Here is a 23719-nt window from a genome sequence, read left to right as displayed (position 1 = left end):
AATATCTTTTGACTTTTGAAAAAAAAATCATAAGAGACTTTTCAATCCCGTTGACTTTAAAAATAGAATTTTTTAAAATAAAAAATTTGGTAGCCGTGAGCCTTTTAGTACGGCTCTTACTCGAATCAATTAATTAAGTCATTTTATCATGATAAAATAAATTATTTGGCCATTGTAGCTTGCTGGATAAATATTTTTATTTTTATTTCTAAGGGATCAATTGATTCCATTTCAAATAAAAATATTTTATTATTCTATTCGTAAATAGACTATTATAAGTCTATTTCCGTACAATACATCAATTAATTAAACTATTAGTTTAAGTGATTGCTTAAGTCAAGTGCAAAAACTCATTTAAAAATTTACTTATTAATATAATTTTCCTATTCCATAATATAATCTTCCATTAAATTCTAAACTCTTTTGACTCTTTTAAAATATTTTTTATCCAATTATTTTTTGAATATCTCATACTATCATTTTTAGATGTCTCATTAACCTCTAAATTATAGCCCATTGGTTATTAAAATTAAGTAATTTTTTTTTACATATTTAAAATTTCCCATACATGTCATTTATCATTTATTCCTGCAAATTATTATTTATTCAGCAAATATTATTAATAATATTTTTCTCATTTTATGTTTTGGAGAGTAATACATTATATTTCCGAAATAATAAAATTCCCACTCTTTTTTCCAAGAATTAAAAATTATTATACCAAAAAAATTTTAAAAAAAATAGACAACATAAATGCTTGGCAACTTCCCGTGCTTTCTTTATGATTGGAAAATTTTTTACTCATTTCTTTTATTTTTTCTTTAAAAAATTGCCTTAATGCATCTAAAGATTGCCAAAAAAAGTAATTTTAAAATTTTCAAGGCCAAAAAATATTAATATTGAAATATGTAATGTAGTTGAAATGCTTCCATGTATATATATTAATAGTTTTTCAAAAAATTAAAAAAACTTTTTTATATTATACAATAATTATTTGGTTTACTAGTAAATAAGTTAAACTCCTAAGGCCTATTTGGTCAATTAATCCAATATTTAAACCGTCAAGGTGCAATTAAAAATAAATTTATTGATGATAAATATTGTTCGACATATATATCACTTCCTACAAGATTACAATCTTTCTCGACCCATACTTTATATTTCACCACACAATCAACCATTTCAATATGCTCTTATGCTACAACCAAAACTTTCATAAACGAGCTATAAATTTATCGAACAATTATCGATCTAAAATGTCTAAATATAAACCGAGGAGCAAGGATGTTAGAAGCCATTATGAAGCATTCTTGCCTCTCCCGTAGTGGTCAACTACAGCTTCTTGATTTACCTCTTTACAGATGGTCGTAAGGCCGATCGTGTAGGACTATTGGAGTGACGAATTCTATCTTTTGCTGAAGTTATGAAGCATTCTTAGCTCATATAAATTTAAGAAATTTTCATGATTATTTTTACTACTAGATTCTTATATTCATTAAAAAAAATCAAGATTATATTTTATTCTTAGATTTTGCACTAGGATCCCGCTCGAGTTTAGTACGACTCATAAATCCAAACACATACAGTCACACTTGCAGTGGACAACAACAGCTCAATCCCTAATTGATAAATTCAAACACACATAGTCACACTCTCAGTGGGCAGCAACAACTTGATTCCCTCCCCCCTAATGAAACATCACAGTCTTCTCGTCAATAAACACAATTACATCTCTCATAACGTATTCGAATCCCAGTTACGATGTATTGCAAGACGTTTTCCTTCAATGAGATAAAAAATCTGAGACGTTAATTGTTGTGCGAGAAATTATTCACGCTTTTAAATTTATCCGATGGATGAATAAAGGAAAAGTCACTCCTCTCCCGCGGATTTACGACCTAGTCAATTTTTCCAACTTTGCCACCTCCTAGGTCAATTTTCTCCATCATTTCTTTTTCCCACAAAATATTTTCCCCCATATTATATAAATAATATTTTATATTTATATATTTTATATTTATATTTTTTATATTTATATAAAATATGTAAGTGTGAGTAGCAACAAAGGTGCATGCTGGTTTAGCATTGTGACTTACTATTTTGGTTCCCTGTTTTTGTGTATATAACGCGGGAGGGGGTGGTGGTGAAATGTGCACAGGCACTTGCACTCCATTAGGGTTTGAGCCAAAGCTCTGGCCATGGGTTCCCAAGGAATGGAAGAAAGGGTTTACCTCTTGCCTATTCTCGGCCCTTTTGCCTCGTCTAGGAGGAAATGTGTTCTATGTTTAATGTTTTCTTCTTCTTTTTTTCCTCCTTCTATATTTGTGTAGTTGATTTTTTTTTCCGAGATACGTTCGATCGGTTGTTTCGATGCGGTTGGGAGATGAATTGATGCCTTTATTTGCATCGATCGATGATCTTGGTTGCCTTCGTTATAATACTATATAACTTGTTTATGGAAATTTTAAGGTTTTTTTAGCATGTATGTTGAAGATTATTAACGTATGAAAGTGAGAATCTTCGTTGGTCATTCAGAGATTCGTTTGATGATGATCTTGCATTGTATTGATTGAACTATGATTGTTTATGGAAAATTTTAGGTTTTTTTACTATTTCACATCCTTACTTAAGATTTTCCTTTGTATTCATGTATAGGATGGACAACTTTTCAATGACACAGAAGATCAACAGCAACAACAACAACCGCAACAACAATTTGATCAGATGGATGAACATATAGTGATGGATGATTTGTTCCTTGACCTTGAGGAGGATCACTTTCCCATTACTCAAGAGAACGGATCGATTGATGAACAATATCCAGAAAACCATAGGAGAAAAAGACACAATCACCGACATACGACAGAACAAGTCCAAGGACTCGAGGAGTAAAATTTTTATTTATTTATTTATTTATTTATCTAGGTGTCTTTAGCGAAAGAATGAAAGAAACTAAGTTTACTTGACCATTTATTTAAAGGTACTTCCGACAAAATCCACATCCGGATGAGGCACACCGAAGATTAATTGCCCAAGATCTTGAATTGGAGCCTCAACAAGTGAAGTTTTGGTTTCAAAACAAGAGGACGCAAATAAAGGTGAGAATTAAGTTATAGTCTAGCTTTCTACAAACGAAAATAAATTCGTAAAGATATTTTCTCGTAGTTATGCCTCCGAAAAGAAGGAAGAAATCATTGAGAAAATGTTTCTATTATTTTATTTGTGTTCATATTAATTCGATGTGTATTGCTTGTTAGAACCAAATGGAGCATGAGGATAACATAAGGTTGAAAGAAGAGAACACACAACTTTTAAGTGAAAATGTGAAGCTGAAAGGGGCACTCGATAACATTCATTGCTACACTTGCGGCCAACCTCCCTCACTCGAGGACATCAGCGTCGATGAACTCGTACTTGAGAATGCTTGTATGCGCGAGAAGGTACCACATACAATCCATATTTACATAGTCACATTCAAAATAACAATTTTGATCAAAATTATTTGGACAATTGGTATTTGCATGACAAATTTGTTTTAAAAAGGGGACTTTTTTAAAAATTTCGGACTTGTTAAATTTACAGATCGAGATGGTGATGGGCCTGATTGCAAAATACTCAAGCCGACCGTTGAGGACGCCCTCCGTACTGCTCGAGCCGCCAGTGGCCGAACTGAATTTGATTCTGAACCGGAATGGACCGGCGGCTGAAAAACCGGCGGCGCACGTGTTGGCTGTGGTGGCCATGGAGGAGCTTCTCGCGATGGCTCAGCGGGACGCGCCGCTGTGGGTTCCAGGCAAAGCTGGGCTCGGCGAAGCATTAAACGAGGAAGAATACGCCCGGGCCTTCCCCGGTGGGCTCGGCCCCAAGCTCGCAGGCCTCGTCACCGAGGCGAGCCGGGCAACAGCCGTTGTCGCCATGGACGCCACCACCTTGGTCGGCATACTAATGGACGTGGTAGGCAGTTTTTACGACGACTAACAAAAATAAAAAAATGGAGTCTTGCACGAGTTGATTGTGATAACTTTTGGGGATTTTGACGGCGTTGCAGAGTAAATGGAGCGCCTTCTTCTCCAGCATCGTCGCAGGAGCTGCCTACATGACGGGGTATTCAATCGGAACAGGAGAAAGCCATGACGGCTCTCTGCAACTGGTAAAGGCTTCAGCTTGTGATAACATGATGTTCATTTCACTGATGGCCATTATTTTAACAAGTGCCCCTTCTTTCTCAGATTACTGCTGAGTTCCAAGCTCCGAGCCCCTTGGTTGCTCTCAGAGAGGGGATGATCCTGAGGCACTGCAAGCTGCATGGTGAAGGGCTCTGGGCGGTGGTTGATGTTTCTCTTGAAGTGCCCCCCGGCGCCACGACGGCTAAGTTTCGCAGAAGGCCCTCCGGATGCATCATTCAGCAACTGCCAGATGATCGCTCAAAAGTGGATCACAATCTTTGTAGTTAGTTGCATTACAATCTGTTAACCTTTTCATTTCTGAATCCGCTTCCCATGGCTTGTAGGTCATATGGGTTGAGCATGTTGAGGTTGAAGCCGGAGGCATTCATGACATGTACAAGCCCATCGTCAACTCTGGTCTTGTATTTGGAGCAAAGAGATGGCTGGCAACGCTGGCAAAGCAATGTGAGAGAATGGCCAGTCTCATGGCCAGCAATTCCACTGCTCATATAGGTACTGATGGTCTTCACCATTAAGATTGCTCAATATCGTACGCGATGATTTATCCTTACTCAACTGGCTATCTTCCCATGTGTCTTTAGTAGGAGACGCCGAAGCGACCAAGAACATACTGAAGTTATCGGACAGGATGGTAGTGAGCTTTTTCAGTGGAGTGAGTGGCTCTGTGCTTCACCAGTGGGCGGATAAACGCAATGTGGCTATGAATGATGTGAAAATTAGAGGCAGGAAGAACAATGGCGATCCAGGGAGGCCTCCTGGCATTGTTCTTAGTGCAAGCACTTCGATCTGGCTACCAATCCCTCCAAAGAGAGTTTTTGATTTCCTCCGCAATGTGCCCTCGCGTAACCAGGTATTCAGGCTTAGTAATTTTGTGTTCTTTCATCCAGCCATGCTGAGCAACGACAACAGTAATGCACATTGAGATTTAAATCGCCAGAGAAACTCTAGTGATTGTAGGAGATGATACAAAAATCGATGCCCAATACTCTTTGCTTGTTTCTGTGAGACAGTGGGACGTTCTGCTGCATGGAAGCATGCTCCGTGAGGCAGCCAGCATCGACAATGGTCAGGATGAACAAGGAAACTGTATCTCCATATTCAATGTTGGAGTAAGTTCAAAACTTCCTTGTTCCTCTACTTCTAGAGGATATTTCTACTCTAACCGATGCATTTTGATGACAATGTAGCTTCCTGAGGAGGGGAGACCGACGATGATACTCCAAGAAATCTGCTCTGGCCCAATTTGCTCATTTGTGATTTATACTCCTATTGACGCTGCCATCATCAATGCAGTGCTTGGTGGTGCAGACCCCAACTTTGTTGCATTGCTGCCTTCAGGGTTTGTCATCCACCCAGATGGGCCCTCTGGATTCGGCGACGATGAAGCTAAACCTGGAGGTTCTCTTCTGACGGTGGCGTTTCAGATCTCAATGCACTCTCGTCCAAATTCTAAGATCTCTGACATATCCATAGCAACAGTGAATAATCTTCTGTCTTGCACCTGTGCCAGAATAAGAGCCCTTGCATTGGCCCAGTGATGCAGGTAAAGTTTGAAAATAGACAGTAGCTAGGTTTACTTGTCAAATGCTAATGGCGTTGTCCTCATCCACTTCCCCAACCTGAATTTCTACAGGAGGAGCTGGAATTGCTGCAAAAGGATTCAATAAAAAGCGGGCTCTGTCATCAAGAACTATGCAGTCCATCAGTGTCTTGTTGTTTCCCGCTGTTACCCTTTATGTTTTTCATCAATTTCCCAATAAATCAGCTCCGTCACTGAAATTTTCAAGGACAAAAGCTGCATCCGATGGATGATTGTGAACTTTGTTTTGTTTATCATCATATTGCTCTTTTGCATTTTGTTTTGATGCTTATTAATAAGATGTGCCAATTCTTGGTGTATGCTATTTGACAAGTGTGATCTTCAACCACTCTTAGGCATGTTCAGAGACAAAAATAGAAATGTAGATAGTGAAACTGGTGAAAATGTCTTCAACCACGCTTAGGCAATCTAAGAACAAAGTGCTTCATATAGGCAAATTTTGGAGGTCTTCTAGCAGTAAGAAGAAACACTCTGACTTTAAGGATGTCTATTGCCATGAACTCTCATGTCATCAGAGGAATGAAAGGACTTGTGGAATGGAATTAATGGCGGAGGGGCACAAAGGCACAAAACCTGAAGACTAAGCTTCTAAAGGCAGAAATAGTTGTGCCATGCTATTAAAAACAAATCTTAGTAGGTGATGTGGTAGCAATCTGCCACTGTTTTATCGATCAGTGTATTAAATACTGATATCTACTCACGTGAAGCAGATCGATGCCGATGACATTAGGACCTCTAAACATGGAAAACAAAGTCATTTAAAATGCTGTCTCATGTTGATCAATTAGGGAGGAGAGAAAAACGACTCTTCAGCTTTCCTCCACATGCTTTGCCATGGAGCACTGCGTTGGAGCTAGGCAGCTAGCCATGAGGACCACTGCATCCAAGAATGGCTAACACTAAATCTGCTTTTTGAACTTGATGGATCCCAACTCAATGACTTGGAATGTAGCAGCAAACAAATACAACAATCAATGGCAAAGAGCCAATTATGCTTTTCAATCAGAAGCCAAAATGATCTTAAAACTTAGAGATTCAGTGTGAAGGATTAACAAGAGATGAAGTTAATGTCAGTGTGTAGGGAAGTAGGTCAATGAAGAGATGCTTTTCTGTTTTTCCTTTGGTAAGTTAGAAGCACTGTGTATGGTTTTAGAATTATAATTTTTTTTTATCATTAAGTGTCTATCACATTTTGTTTTTGATTATATGAATTCCATTAAGTTTGTATTAAACCTGTTGAGTGGTAACGTGGGTTGAGATTAATTATGCATGGTCCATGCAACAATATATACGAACTATGAGAAGTCGCATTCACTGAAAGAAGACTGTCATACCTGTGAGCGGCAACATATATATTTAAAATGCTATATTCAAATAAAAGAATTTAATAGTCTTTTCCAATTTTATAAATTTTCATAAAATATATGAAAGAAATTATAAAATACAAACTCTTGCCTTTTAGTATATTTAAAACAAAATTAGTTAAATTACGGAATACACAATATGCTTTTAGATTTATATAAAATCTATAGCACATACATTTTAAAAGATTTAATAATATTTACTAAGTTCCATTTTTATCTATACGAGCATTGATATTTTAAAGAAATCAAATATATTAGTATGCATTTAATCAAAAACATAATAATTATAAATAATTATAAAATTCATCATCACAGTTAGTATATATTAACTACTAGCCAATTGTTATAGGACCCAATATTAATATGATTTTTGACTAATAAAATATAGATACGCCCAATGTGTGCAGTCACAAGTATTTTTTTAATGATTATTTTTTAAATAAAATATAGTCAAACTAACTACTCGTTTTAAAATAACAAATAGATAAATAATTTTTAGTACAAGTAGTAAGTAACTGATTATGTGATAGAAATAAAATAAAATTAAAAATGTAATTAATTTAAGCTTTCTAAAAGGGAAGTTTTTATGTAATATATATCTAAAACGAAGACCAAAAATATATTTTCAAAAATTAAAATTAATTCAGGAATTTGTGTTATATATGTATATAATGATTTTTTTTTATAATAAAAAAAATTGGAAGTTAACGTTTGTAGAAAGAAACATGTCTGCTAAAACGCTTACTTGAAAGGGTATAATCCCAGCCTGACGCATCGCAACCGCTACCCGACGTGTACCCACGTGAGTGGACCCCGCCAGTCTGGGGATACCGTGGAGTGGGGTCCGCCGGGCCCAGCGTCCCTAAACTTCGCAAGATGAAATGAAACGAAACGAGATCCAAATGAGCATTAGGTCTCGGTATAAATTCGGCGCCACCGCCTCCCGCGACCTTGAGCTTTCGCCCGATCCATTCCGTCGCCCTCGCCGCCGTCCGACCATCCACTCTCCTTGTTCGCGGAGGCTCGGCGGCCATGGAGAAGCGGCTCCTCGCGTCGCCTACCGGATTCGTCGGCGGCGGCGCCGATCTCCCCGACCTCTCCGAGGACGACGTCTGGCCCACCTTCCCCAACGCGCACTCCGCCGCCGAGATCGACGACGACCATCGCTGGCCGCGGGCGGACCTATCCGGAGACCGGAGGTGGACGGGCCTGCACGTCGGCGGGCTCTCCCTCGCCTTCGAGGAACCCTACCGCGGGCCGACGGCCCCGCCGCGGCGGGGGGAGAAACGGATCGCGGCGGCGGCATCGGCGCCGATGGACGTGCCGGCCTGGCCGAGGCATCTCCGCGCCGGATCGGGCGGACCGCCGCCCGATCCGGAGGTGGAGGATGCGGCGGGGGCGGAGTGGCTCCCCCCGCACGAGTACCTGGCGCGGGCGCACGGGCGGAGCGCGGCGACGGCGTCGGTCTTGGAGGGCGCCGGGCGGACGCTCAAAGGCCGCGACATGAGCCGGGTTCGCGACGCGGTCTGGAGTCAGACCGGGTTCTTCGGCTGAACTTCCCCCTGTGATTCGGTCGGAGTGCTTGCTTGCTTGCTTGCCAATGAGCTCGATGTTGTTGCAGAAGAATCTTAATTGTTTGTCAAATTGCAATATTTTAGAAGAAACTACAGAAAGGCAGCAAGCAAAGCAGCACACTGCACTAGTAGTGCTGGTGCCTGTGAGAGTGGGGAATAAAGTTGGGTGGTGCAATAATTGAGATTGGTTGGAGCAGAGCAGAACAGAACAGAGTAGAGCCCAGCAGTGGTACATTTGGATCACCAAATTGATGGGGAGGTAAGAGACCCACTGCCTTTTAGCAGAAAACGACCTCAAGCCGCTCCGGGGCATAGGTGAGTTGGTTACGACGCAACAGACTTGCAAAAAAGAACAAGGATTCGAATCCTGACGAAGCCAGGCAATACCCTCCTGTGGTTACACTTTCTCGATTTACCTCCTCATAAATGGTTATATGGTCGACCTTGTGAGGCCGTAAGGTGGCAGATCCACCTTTTTCATAAAAGAAAACTGACCTCAAGCCTCATCGCATAAGGCAAATGATCTATCTTTCTTCCTCTCTAAGTCAAATGAAAGATTTCAGATTGTGTTGGTGGAATGAAGTCATCACAATCTCTAGATTTGTCATTTAATAATGTATCTGGAGCTGTTGATGCCCTCAGCCATTTGGATCTCTGTTTCTTCCTCCTTCGTTTATCTTTTTATTTTATACCTTATATTTATATTTCACTTGTATTTTTTTTAGTGTGATATAGTAAATGTGATTGTTAATAACAAAATGGTGTCTGTGATTTGTATCGTAATTATTTAATTAATTCTGCTTGTGGTGTGAAGTATGTCCTTAATTTACTTTTTTACACCGCTTGTCAGGCCATTAAAGCTTTGAGATGTCAATCACTGATTTATTAATGGAATTTACACACGTAATACTCGTGCTATGATTAACACACATGGTGTATAATTACTGCAGAATATTATTTATGGGAGAAAGCTAATTATGTGGAGATTATTCAGGGAAAACATAAATTCTTTATCCTTCGTTGTCCAACTAAATAAGCAGGCAAAATAATTAATATCAATGCCAATAAAACAATAAAGTATAATTGCGATAAATATTATAGCAATTACAATTTCATAATTGCTACAACATAAATATTGTTGAATAGAACAAATTTAAATTGTAACAATTATATAACATATTTTCTACAATGTGAAAGTTAAGTGATCAAATCAAATTTATATTGTAACAGTTATGAAATTGTAATTGCAACAACATAAATATTAAGTGAACAGGTTAAATTTATATTGTAATAACTACGAAATCGTAATTGCTACAACCAATGTAAATGTTAAATGAACAAATTAAATCTACATTATAACAACTACAAAATCATCACTGCTATAATATAAAAAATTTTGGACAAGTTGAGTATGGATTGTAACTACAACATACCTGACTGATTCAAAATTTAAATGTGATAAAAAATAATAATACCGAATAATATACTTGAGAGTAGTTGTATCATTTTACAAGAAAGACTGATGGGTAGAACACCTTGTTGATAAAAACTTAAAAAAGATGCTCCTTCGATGATTTTAATAAAAAAAAGGACATCCTTTTGATTATTATCCTTAAATTTTTGCATGAAAAATCCTCCAATGTGAAAGAAAAAAAATTCATAGATTTTGTCACTTAAAAACTTCTACCACATAATTACGAAGCACAAAGTAAGTACTAGAGATGCACTCTAAGCCCTTGACAACTAAACATCCTTATTGTTTGAACACACAACTAAATAGCAGAAAGCTATACATTTTCGAGTAACTGGTTGAACAAATGAGAACCTGCAGTGTTGTCTAATCTTAAGGTAAGAGCTCAAAGAATTTTCGAACAAATACATTGGCATAACTAGGCTTTTTCGACCGCGAAGAAAGTTGAAGCAGCAACGAGTGCATCACAGATCTTTCACAGAGTTGTGTCCATTGGATACGATCCAAGCACACGAAGGAATGTCGCGAATTCCTGCACAAATGCATCATTCAGTTATAGGGACCAAATTAGCCAGATCTTGGATATGGTAATATTTTGTAGCATGAAAACAATCTGCATATCTCTTATGGATTATCGTATTTCATGGTAAATCCAACCTGTTGTATGAACCAAAACAATCTAAACGAATTAGGTCGAATGCAATTATGGAAGAAACTTTGTAAATCATGAAAGTTTGATGATCACGTTGAACGAACGTCGTTTAAGCTCCATGGTGATGATAAACAGTGAAAGTACTGTCGAATAACATTTGCGGTAGCTGGCAGACTAGAGTTGTACCTCATATTCATAATATAAGGGTGATAGTTGGGCAACACAATTGTTTTTTGTTCGATCTTTGTTTGTCTGAATCCTGTTCAATTTTTATTGATGTTTGTACATCTTCATAAATCAAACAAAATAGAATTAAGAATTAAATATAGATCTTATGATCACTCTGGATGAAGACACATCAAAAACTTGCGATGTACAAGGAATAAAACAAGATGTTTCTTATGAGGATATAATCATACAAAGCTAACCTGAAGGTTGGACAGAGCGCTTTGTGCACGAGGCTCGGCCATAGATGCTTCAATATCAATGAAGAAAAGATAATCAAAGTACCTAAGAAAAGAACACTTAAGAACCTTGAAGTTCAATCAAATGCCCAAGCATAATTACCATCAACGCAAAAATATTTATGTCAGTATTAAGGAAAATAAAAGTTTCCAAATAATCATCCCATGTCAAAACTCATGATAGGTAAACCAAAGGTGATTGTTCCTCTGGTAACCCGTCAAGAAGTTTGACACACGCAACCTGCTAAGAACCATAAAACCGTAACACAAGCAGGAAATCAATCCGTGTTTAAGTAGATGAGAACAATCTGAAAGAAGAGTGAGTCACTTACTTGGTTGTACCATAGCTTGAGTTATCAACAGCTCTAAGAGGATGATTCCTTTGAGGCCTGCTTTCGATCTAAAATAATCCAAAAATTAAGCTGTTACTGTGGCTTTAGAGCTAAAAAAACTTTATGTAGATGACTCTGACAATGTATATACCTTTGTCAAATTTATGTTTCTCATCGCAAAAACTCCCAATGCTTTGAACAAGACACCAGGACCTTCTTCAAGAGCGAATACTATGCTGGTCTGAAACGTAAAATTAACCAATATCCCTTGCTTCAGATTTCTTTATCAAATTGAACACAACAAAGTAACCATGTCAGTTTGATACCTTAAAGGCCCTATTGGTTCTTGGAATTATTGGTTCCCGAGCAAGCACAAGAAATCGCAGGATGTTCTTGGAGACATCCTGTGATTAGCAAATTTAAACAAAAATTGACAATGCTGTACTAAAAGAAGGTACAGAAAGACAAATTGAGTGATCGGCTAAAGAAAATGATGGATTCCAGCGCTGAAATATATCAAATGCTGTGATGTCTCGCATGAACAAAATAATCTTCTTCAGTTACCATCCTGTGATACTAGAAGAACCAAGTAAAGACTAATTAAGACCTTACAGAGAATATAGTTCACCATCAAATCAAACTAAGTTAAAGTTTTCTCTATATATCAGTTACCATACTGGCTCACTAATGCTCCTTAGCAAATTAAAGGAAATAGATTTCAAAAGATTAGAGTTGAAGCATAACCAATGCAAGCAATGTTCTTGAACTTAATATTACTGTGATGGCCTGTATCCAAAAAAATTTACCTGTTTCTTAACATTGTCCTTCAGTTGATTTAATATATCACGTTCCAAGATCCAAAACTCTTACCATGATTTTGTGGCCATATTGCAGAACATGTAAACTTTAAGATGTTTATGTCAAATAAATAATCACCAGATTTTCTAATTAGTACCAAGATGGTCTCAGACTCTCAATAGAGTTTGCCAAACATGTATGGTTCTGAGAGTTATGCTGAAGTGACCAATGTCCGTGACTTAAATAAAAATCAGGGCTTTTCTTAGTGCATCAATATTGAACAAGTATGAAGGAGACAAGATAAAAGGTACTCATAATGTGTGTCTTTGTGTAGGTGTGTGTGAGACCAAACTTCTATTGCATTTGTGTGGAATAAGTTTCCTAGTATTCTAGTTCTTTTTCAAACGAAAGAATAATAGTATTTGAAAATGTGTTTCCTACTTTCTGGTAACCGTCAACTATCGTGTCTTAAAATATTAATTCTTTATGGTACAGAGAAGTAAAAAATGGCAATGAAAAATTTGTTTTATTTTTTTCCCTTCACTTTTAATTTTCTCTTTCTCAAAAAAATCTAGAAAAAAATTCCTGAGTCAACTATAGCCGAATTTCGCGAGCATATGTTAACAGAATTAAACTCTGATGTAGCCTAAAATTGCATGTCATGAGAAACCAATCTATCACAATTAGATGGCAAATAACTCATTGCCTGCATGTTGTCATCAAGTATGTTAAGCCCATAAATCTCTGCAGCTCGAGCACTTGCGATTGCTCCAGCATCCCTTAAACCTTTTGTAGCTATCAACTGCAAACATTAGGAAAGATTCAAAGGACAACTATAGTGGCACATAATTACTCAAAAGACAAATTATGACACACAACTAATCCAAACAATATAAGATACCTCAGCAGCACCAGCAGTGTCATTTACACTTTCTCGAATAACACCTAGCTCATTCAAGGCCTTTTCACATTGGCCAAGTGACTGCAGGTGGTGAAGTTATAGATAAAAGAGCAATCATTTGGAATAAACTATATATACGTAGATATTGAACAACCATTGGGTGGCTTAGAACACGTTTCAAATCCTCCTTTACAATGCCTGGCAGAGCTAAAAGACAGTGGTTAACAGGCAATTGCACCTCACCCACAATGTGCAAATTGTGGTACAAAAGCAAGTCATAATTCCGATGAATGCTTCCATCAACTGAATTCTCAATTGGAAGAACAGCTTTATCAACTAACCAAAGTTCAACAGCCTGTGTTGGAAAAGAATTCCAAAGATCAAAATCTTTGGACTTACTGATTTTATTACATCTAAGATGATATCGTATCAAACCTTAAAGGCAACCTCAAACTGTTCACATGGAACAGCTTCACACTGTGGGTATGCTTTTAGTGCAGCAATCTCACTGAATGCACCAGCTGCACCCTATTCAATAGAAAAATGAAGACAAAAGTTTGAGTCCGATCTCTGCAGGCAGCATGCTTAGCAAACAATTTACAGCTAAGTCAAGTGCTATACCTGATATGCTACACGTACTTTAGATCCATGCTCTGAAGCAGAGAGATCAGACAATGACAAAGCTTCTGCAAATCGAAACAGCATATTTATTACCAAAAATGTATTGTCGCAATTTAAGACATCTTAAAGCTCAGATATCTGCTCTTTGGAACAGAGGTAACTGGGTTGGCTGTTAAGGTTTTGGTACCCTATTTGTTTGCAAGTGTTAGTTCAAACAAACTCTCATCTGCTTTCATCACTGCAATAAGGCTCTTTGGAAGAGAGGTAACTGAGTTGGTTGGTAACTTGTAGTTGAAACCAACTCTCACCTGTCTTCATCACTTTACACTATGATGCCTCGTTCATAAATACTTTAGATCCCAACAAAAAAGGTTCCTTTAAATTCATATAAAATTAATTTATAAAAAAATACACATTCCCTTTAGAAATGTTCTCTTAAAAAAATTTCATTCAAAATTTTAGTGACCTCACAATTCAGGACATGCCAAATCAGTAGCAGTTTGGATTATCTATCTACAGCATTATCACAATTTAGAAACAAAGTAAAACATCTAATCCAACTTCAGAAATGTAGAATACTTATTTTGCAAGATAGATTTTGGGGGTAAAAGTTCAAACTGACAACATATAATTCTCAAATCTCAATGAACTATTTTGAGTATAAGCATATCAACATTATCATCAGGATCGTCAATTCTTTTCATATTCCAGGCGGCCTCGTCAATTTCCTTTTTCATAAAAAAAAATGGAGTATTTATATGATCAGAAGATTGCAATATGTCTTATCTAAATTTAGCAAACCCAAAGTATTGTGGCCAATTTGTATTTTTTTTCCCCCTAACATTCCAATTACCTAAACGTAAAATCTGAAATCTTTTATTGCGCAAAAATTTCTGAGTAAATTTATCCAAAGATAAAATCAGGGGAAAGATTTTGTGCGAAATTTGAAATCTTTTGGACGAAAAAAAGGATTTTTTTTTTCCTTCAACTGAATGTAAAAAATAAGATAAAGAACTCACTCGGAAGCGAGCTCGAATCCCGACCCCATTTCTTCGATTCCTCCAGCGCCCGCTCCGCGGACAGCCGGGAAGCAACCTCCGGCACGTGATCCGCCGGCAGCGACAGATTCTCATCTTCCACGGGCGTCACGCAGACAGCGACACAGCCCAATCTGCCACATTCTCCCCGCTTCCGAGGCCAATCAGGCGCCGCCAGGGCCGCGAGAACTCTCCGCCCGCCACGATGGCGAGCGCCTCCATAACTAACCCAAGCCGCCCCCAAAGACGTGGAAGCCATCCCTTTCCCCCAACTCCGAGAATTAGGAGCCCGGATCAGCGCATTCCGCGCAGCAAGAGGGAGGACCTCTTCTTATTGAGATGGTCGGGCAGCGCGTAGTTGTCAAGGGGCAGCCGGGCAGGGAAGAAGCACTGTAAAAAAGGCGTCTTTGGATGGAAAAGAAGGCGTCAAGGGGAGGAAAATGGGACGACCGAGTCCGCAGACGACCATGTGAACGGCGACTTTCGCATAAATTTCTCGGTAGTTCGGCCGCACCGTCCAAACTCGGACCGGCCAATGCCAACCGGTTCAAAAGAAAAATAAACATAATCATCAACTTCTCTTCTTCCTTTTTTCCAAACCGAAAATCCTCCACAAAGTCTTTTGCTATGAAACTTTTTTTCTCTCATCGAGTTAAATTATTCAACAATTTTTAGAAGAAATTCACGCTCATGCTCTTGTTTTAACTTTCATTTGGTCCAATGCGCCATTGCATTCCAACAAGCTCATCAATCTCCATGGAAGACACCTCGAAATAGTCATTTGGTGGCAGTCTTTTCGAGGTTGGCAACCAAAGGAAGGTTGGTGCAAGAATCAAATGTCATGGTGATTAGATTAGATATCATTGCTTCACTGGATTCTGAAAATGGAAGTTACAAGTCCATGGTCGTGTTCCTAGAACAGCAGCTTCAGTTCAGTTCTTCAAGTTCTTGAATGCCCACATTGTCCAGAGGCATGTAAATGGCAGACCAAGATTTAGGGTAGACCTGCAAAAGAAGAAGAAGAACAAAAGAATCAAGCTTTTGATGTTTATGGTAAACTAGCATGATCATACTTGAACAGTGGAACGGGCCACAGCATCTCTCAGATTGTAGCTGTTCCTGCTTGCAGGTGACCATCGTCCTCCATCCATTCTGCAAATGCATGAATTTCCAGTTACATCTTGCGGTAGATGGAAGAAAAGGAACCTGAAACTCAAACTTGTTGGGGAGATGTTCTACCCGACGACCCAGAAAGAGTATCCGTCGATTACAGCAATAGAATTATAGTACCTTGATTGACAGTGAATGTGTTTCCGTTCCATCCACGGCCATTGATAAGAACTCCATCAGGAAAAGGGAGATCTCTTCCACTGTCTAATGTATGTTTCAGGGTCTAGAAACAATCAAATAGCTCATGGTTTAGCACTTTCTTTCTGTTTCTGTTCTTTCTCTTTTGCAGCATATATAGAGTGCTTACACTGTGGTTGGTCTTGTACCAGCGCCGATCAACAAGGTGAAATCTCCAGCAGGGGGAGGGAATGGCACAGGGATTGCCGGCCGGCTTAGAATTCTGACGCCGCCAAATCCACCTGCAGCTTTGTGGAAGGCGAGGGAAGGGAAGTAGAAGAAGCTCCCAATCTGGTCCTTGACCTGCATGACGTACGTGAAGTTTCTCCGAGGAAGGATTGGACAGTCGGTGCCGGAAACACCATCCTGCCATGAACTCCTCCGCTGCTGTATCCCGTTCCTGGGAAACAACGTAGGGAGCAAAAAATGCTTGAAGAAATGAACGAACAAACAACGTAGGGAGGAAGAAAGCAGAATAGAGACCAGGAGATGAGGAAAGGCTCCTGCAAACTGTTGTAGACATTGACGATGATGTTGTCATTTGTGACAGCTTCAATCTGTGGCCCTGGAAATTGCCCGTTGATCAAAATGCCCTGCAGTTCCACCACACGAAGATAAATTATCATAAGAAATGTACTGAACGATCGAAGAAGAGGAGTGATGGATGAAGGGAGGACTTGTTGCTTGACTCCCAGGGGCCAGATGTCTCCATAGGTGACGTTCCAGGTGAAGAACCTGTAAGGGTTTTCTCCCAAGACAGCGGAAGCAACAGCAGAAAGAAGAACAAGGAAGAAAGTGGCTGAGGAACAAGCAGTAGCCATTGATGATCAGAGTACACTTGTGTAGTGGCTTGGGGAACCTTTTTGTAGTGTTGGGAAGGATGGAGTGGAGGAAATTGTAGTGTAATGTGAGTTGTCAGAGGTGATGGAGGGAAAAGAGGAAGGAGGGAAGGAGAGGAAGTGCTACAAAATTTGGGTATTTGGTTTTTGCTACTCTCCCATGCTTGTACCATCAGCTGTAGATTACTCGAGTAGTACCTTCACAAGTGAAGTATTGAGTCATTGAAAAACTAAGAGCATCCGCAACGCCGTGTTAAAAGGCGTTATAACGTCTCGGATGAACGGCGGTCGCGTTGCGGCGTGTTAAAAGTTTTTAACGCGTTCAGAGTCTTGAACGCGTTTTAACGAATGTGGTGGGCTCCATTGATATATTAAATTAATTTTTAATTTATTAAATTAATTTTTATTTTAATATTAAAATTTTTTACGTAGTTCTGCGGTAGGAGGTAGTCGATCAGCTGGTCGACCACGATGTGGTGGTCGATTAGCTGATCGACCACTAGCTGGTGGTCAATCAGCTGGTCGACCACCACATGTTGGCCGACCAGTGGTCGACAACTGAGATCCGTATTAACCCGTATGTAACATGTGCAGATGTGGCAGTGGACCCTAGCGTTTTGATGAGATGAAGGTGTTATAACGCCTTTAGCGTTGCAGATGCTCTAATGACAAGTAAAAATGAAAGAGAGGTTTTCAATGATGTGCAGTTGGAAGGCATTGGAAACTGTGGTTTTCAATGTCAGACACTAGAAAAAGCTAACAATGCCCCCACGAGCGGGGTCAGCCGGTTACGACATGGATGCTTGCAGCATGAGGTGGACGGTTCGAAGGTCCATGGCAGCAAATGCGATAACATCAATATCTGTCCATGTGCACATGCCTTCAACCACCATGTTGTAACCGGTCCCGCATTCACCGTGATTTACTCCCCCTCATATTTGTGGGGCCGGAGTGGGAGGGCCGCTAGGTTGGCGGTTCCAACCTTTTGCAGCATAGAAAAAGCTAACAATGCATAGGTCAAGAACACAGACAAAAAAAAAAAACAAGCGAAATATACAATACTATTCCTTGACTGTAAAATTATAATGATTCACAGTTTTGAAGTTGAACTAGTTGGGTCACGTTAGCACTCGCATATCACGGGTGAACAGGGACAACAGTCAGTCAATTAACTCTGCTTAATTCTCTACGTCTTTGAATATTTTTTGAGGGCCTGAAACTAACAGAGCTAGCAAATGACTAACTGAGATGAGATCATGAGGAAAAGAGTGAGCACGGAGGAGCAGGACATGTGAATGTATTGGTGGAATTGAAGTATTCGATGATCTGGTAGATGATAGCAACTGAACCTCTTTATTCAAAGTCCATAACTTGGTTTGTATCTGGCTTACTCACAGTTCGAATCTCTTCAAGCAAGCAACATGTTTGCGTAGGTCAGTAATTGAGTTGGCAGAGAGCTTTGGGAATGCATCCAATCTGTAAAGTTCAACCATTCTTGGTCACCCACGTCTATTTGCTTTTCTTTTTTTCAATTTTATTCTGTGAAGCAATATCACCGTCATGCATTGGTTTGGGTTTCGCCTGAGACCGTTGTTCGCCATTACTACGCCCACCAAGGAACCGTCTCTATCCGCTCTCGCTTCCCACGTCTGCCTTCGATGATCATTTCGTTCTACCTTCCAACGTTTCTTCACTCAGGGTTCCTTCCACTGCTCGGATGCCACCGTCCTTCGCTTTGATCCGAAGCGAAAAGCGACAGGTGCCTTAAAGATTGGATTTTTAGCAACAAGAACGCAAGTTTTAACTGCGGCTTTTGGTCATTCGATGACAGTATGCAGGATCCCGCAGCGATGATCGCCGCCATTGATGCCCGGTTCAGCTCTCTGGAACTCATCGGAAGGGGATCATTTGGCGACGTCTTCAAAGGGTAACTGCTTCATGATATCGTGACAGAAACTATATCCATAACATCTCTGACAGATTGCTTCTCCTGCCAGGTTTGACAAGGAGATGAGCAAAGAGGTTGCAATTAAAGTCATTGACTTGGAAGAAACGTGAGTTTCCACTTGATACAAGAATTCAAAACAAACCCAAAACATATACTGGTCCTCTTCTTCCTGACATACATTACATATGTTTGCAATTTTTTTTCAATTGCAGGGAGGATGACATTGAAGATATTCAGAAGGTTAGCTTCAATTGTTCTCGGCATCTGCAAACCATACTGAATCACTTCTGTTTCTAATAAAAGGCATGCCTTCCAGGAAATATCAGTTTTGTCCCAGTGTAGATCACCATATATTACTGACTACTATGGATCCTATCTCAACCAAACAAAACTATGGATCGTTATGGAATACATGGCCGGCGGTTCTGTCGCCGATCTAGTGAGTTCGATCATACAGCTTCTTCTTTAGTTGTAGTTCATGACAATCATAATTCTGGAGCTGCAACCAGTTACTGTGTTTTTGCTCTTTCAGAAGAATGCATTTGTTCCTTAGTTGTAATTCACAACAATCATATCTGTTTCTCATCCACTTCTTTGTGTTACCTGAGGTCAAGAATGTTATCTTAAGTAACTATAGAAACCTGAATTTTAAGTAGTACATTCAAGATTGCTTAAACTTTGTTCTCCTAGCTTCGACCTGATCATCCTTTGGACGAAATCTCTATCACTTGCATTTTGCGCGACTTGCTGCACGCAATTGAGTATCTACACGGCGAAGGAAAGATTCACCGGGATATAAAAGGTAATGCCTTCATTGTTCCTCTGCTAATGTTCATGTAACAATGCCTCAACTTTCAAATATTGCTTAAGAAGATTTCATAATGTTGCATATGTTAACTTTATATTCTGCAGCTGCAAACATTCTTTTGACTGAAAAAGGAGATGTTAAGGTCTGTTTTTCGATTCTGTTCTATTCCTTCCCATGTAAATCTGGATATTGATGCAAGTGCAAGTATCATGTTTCCAAATTAGGTTGCAGATTTTGGTGTTTCTGCACAAGTGACAAAGACAATTTCGAGAAGGAAGGTATTTTGATAATCAATTACAGTTATTCATGTATAATTAATAAAAGTCAATACATAAATTAACATGGACTTACTGACAAGTGTAGAACATTTCAGACTTTTGTTGGAACTCCATTTTGGATGGCTCCTGAAGTGATTCAAAATTCTGAAGGATACAATGAGAAGGTGACTTGAGAAACTTTCCTACAAGTTAGAATTGAATGGTTTCATTTGCACAAAGCTTACTGGATATGCAGGCAGATATTTGGTCTTTAGGAATTACTGCGATCGAGATGGCCAAAGGTGAGCCTCCTTTGGCTGATATCCATCCAATGAGGGTTCTTTTCATGATACCAAAAGAAAACCCTCCTCAGGTTTGTTTTTCTCTTTTCTTATGATAAACCAGTATGGAATTTAATGATCATTTTGTTCTATGCAGCTCGATGAGCATTTCTCTCGGCCTATGAAAGAATTTGTATCTTTATGTTTGAGGAAAAATCCTGCTGAGGTAAACTCTTCAAACTAATTGAAGTATTTTCTGGTAGACTCTTCATGGTTACATCTTACACCTCTGAGTGAATTCAGCGACCGAGTGCAAAGGAGCTTCTTCGACATCGTTTAATCAGAAATGCCAGGAAAAGCCCAAGGCTTTTGGAGAGAATAAGGTTTGTGTTTTCAATGTGCAGTCTACAAAGACTTTTCATATCTATATCATGGTTTGTGTTTGCTTCACAGAGGAAGACCAAAGTTCAATGCAAAAGAAGGCATGGACACCCAAAAAACCCTTCAAAACCAAGCTTCTTGTTCAAGGTATGCTATTATGAATCATGTATAAGATGCTTATGACTTGACCATAATAAACATTTCTCCTGAAAGTAAAATGCCTGTGAATGTTTAATTATCTGTTTGTTTTGAATGTTCTAGAGAGAAAACTGGTGTGCAAAAGGCATTGAAGAATTCTCATTCTCATCAATTGAGTGAAGAACCAACTCAGACCAGAGCTTCTGCTGCAGCTGCTTCACCTGCACTATCATTATTGATTATTCCTGCACTGAAGGAGGTGATACTTGTGAGATAGATTTATTCTTTGGGAATGAACTCGACCAAATTGAACTGCCTTTGAGATTATTCTTCAGGTTGCTGGTGATATGTCTGGAGGAGCAGTAGTTGATGCGGTCACCGAGTCATTGATGGATTTGGAATGTCAAATGTCTGGCTCTTGCGAAGCCCTTGTTATCGAGTCGCTGAAGCGGTTGTGCAGGTTCTTTTGTTTGTTCGTCTTCGTACCTAATGCTTCACATTGTTTTCTACAAATGATTTTCCATTTCCATTGAATCAGTTCCAAGGATCCTTCATTGAAGAGAATCCATGACTTGGCATTCAGGCATTTTTAAGGAGACCGCTGAGACATCCCAAGATTCAGCGGATGGGAAAAGGCAAGTAAATGCAAAAGAGAACCCTAACTTAAACCCACTCGCAAGATTTCTCCTCTCAAGGTCTGTGAATACCATGGTCATTGTGTTTCTATGGCTGAGTTCTTTGGTTTTGGATGTAACTTGGATCCACGGCAATAACTTGTGCAGATGGCAGAGCCATGTTTCATAGGAACTCAACTCTTGAAGGTTCTACAAGTGCTGCTAACAGAGCTTGTCTATCTTGTGTATGAAAGTTTGTCTTGCTGATCTTGTAAATGTAATGCCTAGAATTTTTTTGCAGAATTTTGTTTTGTTTATGTTGTTAATTATGTGTTGAACTATGTGTTGTGCTCATAAATTCTTTATAATCCTACATCAAGCTCCTCACAAACTCTTGGAATAAGAGAAGATATCATAACACTATTTGATGTCATGGACAATATATAGCAGGATCAAAGAAGTACATGGTGTTTGGAATTTATGTGAGATTCATAAACTACCATTTCACATATATGAGAGTGCACTTAATTAACTACAATGCAACTGACCTTTAGTCAACAAGCTGTGGCGCTGGTTGCTCTGTCGGATCGACAAGAGGTTGTCGTACAATGTCTGAAACTTCCTCATTCCCATCAACAGATGGTTTTGTGAGCACGATGTACAAGATGTTGTTCACAATTGTAAGTAGAAGAAGTGCTGCAGCAGAATATGCAAGAAAAGAATCTGAAATTTCTGGCATCTCTTCCATCTGCCTGCCAGTCATCATGAAGTCTCTCTCAAGATCTGATTCTGCAGTTCCATAAAGAAGATGCATTGGCTAAAGGCAAATAAGAAATCCTTATGATATGCAGACAATCTACCAGGACTCTATAAGTGCACAAAAATAGGAGTAACTAGAATGTAGTAGTATTTGAGTACATAGGAATTTCACAATAGGTTACATTGCAAAAGTTGCATTTGATAAGGAATGTCCTCATCTTTTGCCTTGCACATACTTTTTGTCATCTTATTTTTCATTATTAGGAAGTTTCTTATATGGCCACATATGAGCCCACATCTTCTTACCTAATGCTTCACAAGTTCTAAGTATGCCAAATGTACTCGCACATGTACTTGTGCACTATTTATTATCTAATAGCTCACACAAACTAAGCCAGTTCATTAGTTTGCTCCAACTTAATTTTTTTTTTTAAATGGATTACATATGAAGAATATGACTGATCCAGTTAACTTTTGGCTACATGGAAAAAAATACCCGTGGTACTGTATTCCAAACAATGGTTGAAGGGTAAGAGGCGTCGACAACTGTGTGAAGATCTGCCTGAATGATGATGGAACAAAGATGAAGTAGGCGAACTGACTGAGTTGACGATGAAAGACGAAGAAGATGAAGGCATTAAGAGTGTAGAAGTTGGGTTGCTTGGATGACAACATCCTACTTGGTCAGAACAGACTTGAGGCCAAAGGCATGTTGGCTGTTCTAGAGGTGGCAAAACAAGTAAATGAGCCATATTGAAGGTTTACCAGTCAAGCATAAAATCAAACATCGAAAAGGCATTTACATGGTTGAACAACAGCATGATCCACGGAATCACAAAGCACAACGAGAAAACAGCAAGCCTCAGGGTTGGCCACATGACTCGCCAACAAAAGATCGCCTTAATCTGAACCCAATCAATAGTAAAGAGTAAACGCGCAGTACCTAGAAAAGGGGGAGGAGGGTCGGGCCGCTTCTTCCTCGGTAGGGTTTCTCGTTGGGCAAGGGACTCGACCTGCTGGTCCAGCTTCCGTAGTGCTTCCCGGGCCTTGTCCCGATCGACCTCCGACCTGGCCTCTTCCCTCCCCAAGGGGCCATTCACAGAGAAAGCCCTGTGGAATCTGCTTCGGTCGAGGCGACGGATGCCATGCCAGGGCGAGAGAAGGAACGAGGGGCTCTGGTGGACGAGCGGGAGAGGAGACGGACACATGAGAGATAAGCAGCAAGACAGCCACCGCGCAGATCTTTTGCAGATGCCTTCTGGCCATCGTTCTAAGCCTTCAAAGCGACTTATAGAACAGGCTCAGTGAAGCCCAAGCCCGCACCGCCACTACTGATGGGCTCAGTC

At 39.4% G+C, this 23719-nt stretch overlaps 5 protein-coding genes, 1 long non-coding RNA gene and 1 pseudogene across 6 annotated transcripts; 3 read left to right on the top strand and 4 right to left on the bottom strand.

The window, feature by feature from the left end:
• The first annotated feature begins 2198 nt into the window (after positions 1–2198).
• On the top strand, positions 2199–5725 carry LOC141821533 (homeobox-leucine zipper protein ROC2-like). The gene is made up of 11 exons (XM_074708932.1): positions 2199–2225; positions 2656–2888; positions 2981–3098; positions 3258–3440; positions 3583–3954; positions 4049–4150; positions 4230–4430; positions 4511–4679; positions 4772–5037; positions 5198–5296; positions 5375–5725. The coding sequence occupies exons 1-11, from the start codon at positions 2199–2201 to the stop codon at positions 5723–5725; spliced, it is 2121 nt and encodes a 706-aa protein (XP_074565033.1).
• A 2401-nt stretch (positions 5726–8126) lies between these two features.
• Positions 8127–9061, top strand: LOC141821003 (protein S40-6-like). The gene has a single exon (XM_074708371.1). It carries the CDS (start codon positions 8184–8186, stop codon positions 8703–8705), a length of 522 nt encoding a protein of 173 aa, XP_074564472.1. The 5' UTR covers positions 8127–8183; the 3' UTR covers positions 8706–9061.
• A 1308-nt stretch (positions 9062–10369) lies between these two features.
• Positions 10370–15444, bottom strand: LOC141820993 (arogenate dehydratase/prephenate dehydratase 2, chloroplastic-like). Its single transcript, XM_074708365.1, has 11 exons — positions 14984–15444; positions 13965–14029; positions 13779–13871; positions 13498–13698; positions 13344–13424; positions 13149–13244; positions 11971–12048; positions 11796–11885; positions 11645–11712; positions 11277–11358; positions 10370–10728 (listed from the first exon to the last, which is right to left on the bottom strand). The coding sequence occupies exons 1-11, from the start codon at positions 15258–15260 to the stop codon at positions 10672–10674; spliced, it is 1188 nt and encodes a 395-aa protein (XP_074564466.1). The 5' UTR covers positions 15261–15444; the 3' UTR covers positions 10370–10671.
• A 484-nt stretch (positions 15445–15928) lies between these two features.
• Positions 15929–17169, bottom strand: LOC141821532 (L-ascorbate oxidase homolog; annotated as a pseudogene).
• Positions 17170–19019: 1850 nt separating this feature from the next.
• On the top strand, positions 19020–21858 carry LOC141821268 (uncharacterized). Its single transcript, XM_074708676.1, is given in 17 exon segments — positions 19020–19114; positions 19185–19241; positions 19348–19375; positions 19452–19574; positions 19826–19937; positions 20048–20085; positions 20168–20221; positions 20317–20385; positions 20457–20573; positions 20639–20707; positions 20785–20864; positions 20935–21009; positions 21124–21259; positions 21336–21460; positions 21539–21578; positions 21580–21695; positions 21783–21858. Coding segments are annotated over 17 exon segments (1356 nt in total). The 3' UTR covers positions 21805–21858.
• On the bottom strand, positions 19665–20858 carry LOC141821271 (uncharacterized). The gene is made up of 3 exons (XR_012601208.1): positions 20446–20858; positions 20295–20365; positions 19665–20186 (listed from the first exon to the last, which is right to left on the bottom strand). It is a non-coding gene; the product is annotated as an uncharacterized LOC141821271 (long non-coding RNA).
• Positions 21859–22008: 150 nt separating the features above from the next.
• Positions 22009–23617, bottom strand: LOC141821270 (uncharacterized). Its single transcript, XM_074708677.1, has 2 exons — positions 23317–23617; positions 22009–22403 (listed from the first exon to the last, which is right to left on the bottom strand). The coding sequence occupies exons 1-2, from the start codon at positions 23579–23581 to the stop codon at positions 22165–22167; spliced, it is 504 nt and encodes a 167-aa protein (XP_074564778.1). The 5' UTR covers positions 23582–23617; the 3' UTR covers positions 22009–22164.
• Positions 23618–23719: the final 102 nt, after the last annotated feature.

Source organism: Curcuma longa, chromosome 2 (assembly GCF_044706935.1).
Source record: "Curcuma longa cultivar G26 ecotype Majalengka, Jawa Barat chromosome 2, ITB_CL_G26_1.1, whole genome shotgun sequence".
In the NCBI taxonomy this organism is placed as follows: Eukaryota; Viridiplantae; Streptophyta; class Magnoliopsida; order Zingiberales; family Zingiberaceae; genus Curcuma; species Curcuma longa.
This window is presented reverse-complemented; position numbering and strand designations above follow the sequence as displayed.